This window comes from Anser cygnoides, chromosome 25 (genome assembly GCF_040182565.1).
Source record: "Anser cygnoides isolate HZ-2024a breed goose chromosome 25, Taihu_goose_T2T_genome, whole genome shotgun sequence".
NCBI classification, from domain to species: Eukaryota; Metazoa; Chordata; class Aves; order Anseriformes; family Anatidae; genus Anser; species Anser cygnoides.
In genome coordinates this window covers 2,705,860-2,712,073 of record NC_089897.1, presented here as the reverse complement: position 1 = coordinate 2,712,073, position 6,214 = coordinate 2,705,860, and the positions used below count along the sequence as shown (strand labels likewise).

Here is a 6,214-nt window from a genome sequence, read left to right as displayed (position 1 = left end):
GCGGGCCGGGGGCGGTGGGTGCGGGACGGGCGCTGCGGCAGCCCTGGCCCCTCCGGGCTCGCGTGCGGCGGCTCCGCGTAGCCCCGCCCCCCGCCCGCTCGCCCCGCCCACAGCCTCGTTCGCCCCGCCCCCCGCCCGTTCGCCCCGCCCCCCCGCCCGTTCGCCCCGCCCCCCGCCCGTTCGCCCCGCCCCCGCCCGTTCGCCCCGCCCCCTGCCCGTTCGCCCCGCCCCCTGCCCGTTCGCCCCGCCCCCCGCCCGTTCGCCCCGCCCCCTGCCCCGTTCGCCCCGCCCCCCGCCCGCAGCAGGCCCCGCCCCCTGCCGCTAAGCCCCGCCCCCTTTTCCGCTCGCCCCCGCGCTCCGCAGGGGGCGGCTCCGCCCGGGTGGCGCCGGCGCTGGGAGACCCCTATGGGGGGTGCCTGTGGGGGGGGGCCTATAGGGGGCTGGGCCTATATAGGGTGTGCTGGGCCTGTAGGGGAGGTGCTGTGCCTATAGGGGATGGTGTGCCTGTAGGGGAGGTGCTGTGTCTATAGGGGAGGTGCTGTGCCTATAGGGGGTGCTGTGCCTATAGGGGGTGCTGTGCCTATAGGGGATAGTGTGCCTGTAGGGGTGGTGCTGTGCCCATAGGGGGTGCTGTGCCTGTAGGGGTGGTGCTGTGCCTATAGGGGGTGTGCTGTGCCTAGAGGGGTGCTGGGCCTATATGGGGTGTGCTGGGCCTATAGGGGTGGTGCAGTGCCTGTAGGGGGTGCTGTGCCTATAGGGGGTGCTGTGCCTATAGGGGGTGCTGTGCCTATATGAGTGGTGCTGTGCCTATAGGGGGTGCTGTGCCTATAGGGGATAGTGTGCCTGTAGGGGTGGTGCTGTGCCCATAGGGGGTGCTGTGCCTGTAGGGGTGGTGCTGTGCCTATAGGGGGTGTGCTGTGCCTAGAGGGGTGCTGGGCCTATATGGGGTGTGCTGGGCCTATAGGGGTGGTGCAGTGCCTGTAGGGGGTGCTGTGCCTATAGGGGGTGCTGTGCCTATATGAGTGGTGCTGTGCCTATAGGGGATGGTGTGCCTGTAGGGGTGGTGGTGTGCCTATAGGGGGTGGTGTGCCTGTAGGGGTGGTGGTGTGCCTATAGGGGGTGTGCGGTGCCTATAGGGGTGGTGCAGTGCCCAGCTCTCTGGGCTGGGGTCAGGACTGCACCCAGTGGGGTCAGGACTGCACCCAGTGGGGTCAGGATTGCACCCAGTGGGGTCAGGACTGCACCCAGTGGGGTCAGGATTGCACCCAGTGGGGTCAGGACTGCACCCAGTGGGGTCAGGCCTGCACCCAGTCGTTACCTCCCCTGCAGTCGCCCTCCCCTAACGAGCTCCGGCCGGTGGGAAGCGCCCTCCAACTCGTCACCGTCCCGGGGTGAATGAAGGGCTCCTGGAGCAGCCGCCCCTGCTCCTGCACCGCTCTGCGGAGTGGAAACCAGCTCTGAGGGGAGGACCGGGCCTCCTCTCCCCGCAGCTGGGGCTGTGCAGCCTCCCCTGGGGGGGTCCTTGCCCCCCGCCTCAGGGCCGAGCACCGTGCTGCTGCTGGGGGGACACCATCCCACCCCTGGCCCCCCTGCGCTGGCGATGGGTGGCCGGAATCCATGGCAGGAGCATCCGTCCCCATCGTGTCCCCATCGTGTCCCCTCGGACGGGGAGCTGGGGACCAGTCCCAGCAGGGTGGAAGGGGCCCAGCACAGACGCCCGCCCGCCGCGAGCCCCCTGCACACCCTGGCTAAGGTCTGCCCGTCCCCCCCCCCCAGGGGGATGCGTCCCCCCCCAGCATCCTGCAAATCTGCGAGGATTCCCCCCCCCCGGAGCGTTTCTGCACACCCCAGGACTTCACAGGAGCACAATCGTCTTCTAAAAGGGGTCCCCGTCCGACAAAACCGCTCCAAGCACCCCGCAAACCCGCCACGATTTCAAACCCGGGGCGTTTTTACAAAGCCCCCCCCCCCCCGGGGGTTTTGCGGGGACAGGGGTAACCGTGCGGCGGTACGAACGGGCCCGTCCTTCCCACCCCGCGCAGGGACACAGGACGAGCAGCCAGGCGGTACAGGAGATAACTTTATTGAATCCAATGGTGTTAGACAGACGACCGAGAAGAGACATGCCGGTTGGTGCGGGCAGCGTGGGCAGCAGGAGCTGACTTGGTGCAGGGCTGGATTTGTTTCTGTCCTTCGTAATATCCTCAAGCCTTTTCCTGGCTTCCTTTTGGACTTGAAAATTTCTTTAAGTAAAAAGAACAAATTGTGGAAAGAGTCCAGATGGTGTTTGTTCCCTCTGATTGTTCCCGCAGCTATGTACAACGTAGGGTTGGGTTCCAACATCAGGTATAAAATGGAGCGAGTTTACAAACTTCGAAGAGGCAAGGAAAAAGCAAAGACAGACAGGCGAGAGCAGTAGAAATCCGGACCAAAATCTTAAAGAGAAATTTAAAAAGTGCTATAAAACCCCTCGGCAGGAACACCATGCAGTTAAGAAACACAAAACCCAGTCAGTTACACAGATCATCTAAAACAGGAATTTGTCCATTTTCGTCTTTTATTTAATTAAAAAAAGGTTGTTGTTTTGTTTTTCTTTTTTTTAATAGAAAAAAGCTAAAATTGTAAGGTTCAGGCCACCGGGCAGCAGCAGCTCGAGGGGGCAGGAGGGGGAGGCGCCGGCAGCCGCCAGCTCCAGCCCCTCGGGAGGGCTCCTGGCGCTCCGAGGGGCCGGGGGTACCTTTGGGGTGACGGGCACCCTCGGCACGGTGGGCACCCTTAGGGACAACAGGCACCTTTGGGGGTGACGGGCACCCCTGGGGCTCCGGGGGATGCCTCAGTGCAATGCTCGGCCCCGTTGGGCCAGGCACCGGCAGCCCTGGGGGACGCTTGGTCCCCAGTGCCCCCCATGGCTGCCACGCTTGGGGACGGGGGGTGCGCGGTGTAAGCCAGGAGGAGCCATCGGGGCCTGTCCCCCTCAGCTGGGGAGCCCCATGGAGAGCCCCCCCACCACCACACACCATCCTCGGGGCATCGCCCATCCCACAGGGCTGAAATGGGCTGACGGCAGGGCTTGGGATTCCTCCTGGCGTACACCAAGGTTTGTCCCTCACCCCAGCACACAGCGGCTGAGGTTATGGGGCAGTGCCAGGCGGGGAAGGACGGGGCAAACCCATGGGAAAGGGGCTGGGGGCACCCAGGTGTGTGGCCCCGGGTGAGCCGGTGATGGGGACGGTTGGTTTGATGGTTTGGTGGCTCCGTGGGGGTCAAGAAAGACAGCCCGACCCCGGACACCATGCAAAACAGGGGGGATGAATCGACCCCTTACACCGCGGGGCTCCTCAGGGCACCCAGGAGGGCACCCAAAGGTGCTTCGTGCCCTGCCCTGCCTCAGGCACCGGAGCCCCGAGGAGGGTGAGCGGGGCTGGAGGGGAGCGCGGGTCCCCAGCGCCAGCCTCGAGCGACTGCTGAGCCGGTGTCTCGTACAATCAGAAAAGAAGTCAGCACAGCACAGTTATCACAGAGTACAAAAAAACGGAAAGACGCGCAGGGCCGGGCCCCACCAACTCACGCAGGGCGTTCGACTACGGATCTATTTACAGCGAGAGTCCTCAGCCGACGGCGGCAACACAAGAGAAGGCAAACGAAAAGCCCTAGCGTCCAAGCCAGCGTGGGGAGGGACAGCCCTGTGCGGAGGGGCCGGGCTGGCCGGCCCTCGGGGGGGGCCGGGGGGCTGCGAGGTGGCGGCGGGGAGGCTGTCGGACAGACGGAGAAGTGAGCACCATGGGGCGCGCGCGCCGCGGCCCGGATGCGCGGGGCGGCGAGGCGAGGCGCGCCGGGCGAGAGAGCACCAAGGGCAGCGGTGGTGGCCGCCGGCGAGGGGCACCGGGGGGGCCAGGCAGGGCCTGGGAGGAGATGGCTGCCTCGCAGGGTGGCGAGGTGTCCCCAAAGGCCACGCACAAGGAGGGGGTGGGAGCAGGACAGGGTGGACAGCGCGGCCCTGGGGCCACCTCTCCCCAAAAGGGGTCCGAGGAGAGGGGGTCCCAGGCGCTGTGCTCCCCTCGGCCCGGTGGTGGGACCATGGGGAGGGGGACGGGGCTGCGGAGCCCAGCGGGGCCGCAGGCAGCAGCCCTGGAGCATCCTCAGGGATGTGCAAGTAAAGGGCATGAAGCCAGCGGCCCCGGCTGGGCTGGGCTCACCCCAGTGCCGCGGTCCTGTCCCAGCCCAGCCAGCTTTAGGGACACAGTGAGAGGACACCGCCCCTGGGGCAGGCTGTGACCCTGCCAGCCCCAGCCCCGCGTGCCCCCTTCCCACACGGCACAGGGATTAAGGCAGTGCGGCGGGAGCATCGCCTGTGACGTTGCACCTTGGGGCCAAGAGGACGCGTGGCCCCAGCTGGGTGTCCCCAGAGCACGGGTGCGGGGACCGGAGCGGGCGCTGCCGGGCCCGAGGGCGCAGGCTGGCACCTGGGGGCCACCAAACCCCAACAGGGCCTGGGGGGATCTGGGGGCACGGGGACAACCCTGGGCACAGCCTGCCACCCTGTGCCACCCCGCCAGGCAGCAGGGGGCAGGTAGGGGCAGTCTGTGCCCCCCAGCACAGCAGCACCGCGGGTGCAGGGGTGGGGATGTCCCTTAGCATCCCAGCCAGGTGGGACACCTCGTCCCCAGGGCCAGACCCTGCCTTGTGCTTTTGGGGAGGGGGGCTGCCAGGCAAGGGGGGTGCTCCGGGAGCATCCCGCTGCCACCGGCTGCCAGGTCCCGTCCCAGCCCAGCTGCGAGGCTGCAGGAGGTGGATTCAGGGACTGGAGGTTGTCCAGTGAGCACCAGTTTTGTAACGGAGGTGGTTGGAGTGGTGGAACCGACGGCTGCAAAAGAAAGCAAAAGGAAGGGGAGCTGCTCGCGGGGAAGTGAGGGGCACCGGGCCACCGGGCCACGGGCAGGGAGAGAAAAGAAGAACAAGAACAAAAAAGGGACCAAAGCAAAGTCTGGACTCGGCCAAAGAAAAGGGAAGGAAGGGGTGTGGGGGGGAAATAAAATAAAATAACCAAAGCAGGGTTTATTGGGCTGTCCGGGTCGCAGCGGCTGCCATGCAGGTTAAACAGGGAACGTACAAAGGTAGCGGCGGAGCCGCGCTGCTCCTCGCTCAGAGCGAGGCGGGCGCTTCCCCCCCCCGGCAGCGGTCCCTCGGCGCCTGCCCTCGGCCGCGCGCTGGCCGGACAGAGGGACGCGGCCCAGCTCCGGCCCAGGCGGCTCCCGCAGGGTCCCTGCCCCACGCAGGGGCCTTCCTGCGGCTCCGCGGAGCGGGGGCTTGGTCCCAGCGGGTCAGCCCGGCCCCGAAGCCCGAGCGTTTGCAACAGACAGAAAAACCAAGAAGAGAAACCAGGATCCTCCTACCCCCGGCCTGGGGAGGGGAAACGGCACCTCGCGCTCTCCCGCGGGTGAGCCGAGCTTCCCCACGCTCCGCGAAGGACGCGCGGAGCCCCAGTCCTCTCCGCTCGCTCGCCAGCCCCAGCCCCGCGCTCCAGGCTACCAGAGGAGAAGGAGAGCAGCCCGGCGGCTGGCGGCGGCTCCCCTGCGCCTGGGCCGGCATGTCCGTGCCTCACAGAGTCGACTGCAGGTCGGGATCCACCATGGTCTCGCGGTCCGGAGACTCGATGTAGTTGGCGGCTTCCTGGAGCTTCAGCAGCATGGCCATCTGCGGGGAGAGGCGCGTGGCACCCAGCCCGACGGGGACAGGGGGTCCTGGGCAAGGGCCACCCAGCCCTCCTTGCCCTCCCAAACCGACCACAGCCTAAGAAACTCTCCTAGAGGGGAGAGGAATGCCCAGAGATGTTGCAAATCCTTCCCCGTCACCAGGATCTGGACTCGAGGGATGCTTAAAGCTCTGCGTGCCGAAGCACCGGGGCCTGACCCCCTGCACTGCAGCAGCCGGCAGCACCTGGGGCTGCCCGCTGTCCTCTGGCAGCCTCTCCCCGTGACACACAGGGACACACACGTGTGAGCCCCCTTCGTGTGTGCCTGCGTGGGGCTGGGATGGCTCCTGCAGCACCGGGCCATGCCTGCTCGCCGGCACCGCGGTGCGCCTCGCGGCGCAGCGTTCCCCCTGGGGCCACCACCCGGGGCCCACTGCTCCTCCCAGGAGCACAGAACGTTTCTGCCTCACAAGTTGGGGATTTTTACACCAAAAAGTAACCGGGAAAGCAATGCACAGCCCC

General features: G+C 66.7%; 1 protein-coding gene across 11 annotated transcripts in view; it reads right to left on the bottom strand.

Moving 5' to 3' along the window:
• Positions 1-2,062: 2,062 nt before the first annotated feature.
• NAV1 (neuron navigator 1) overlaps positions 2,063-6,214 on the bottom strand; it is a 67,045-nt gene continuing 62,893 nt past the window's right edge. For all 11 annotated transcript variants that reach the window (XM_066982865.1, XM_066982860.1, XM_066982861.1 and 8 more), the window contains one exon: positions 2,063-5,694. In XM_066982865.1, coding sequence (XP_066838966.1) covers positions 5,599-5,694 — 96 coding nt within the window. In that variant the 3' untranslated portion in view covers positions 2,063-5,598. The remainder of the gene's footprint in view (positions 5,695-6,214) is intronic.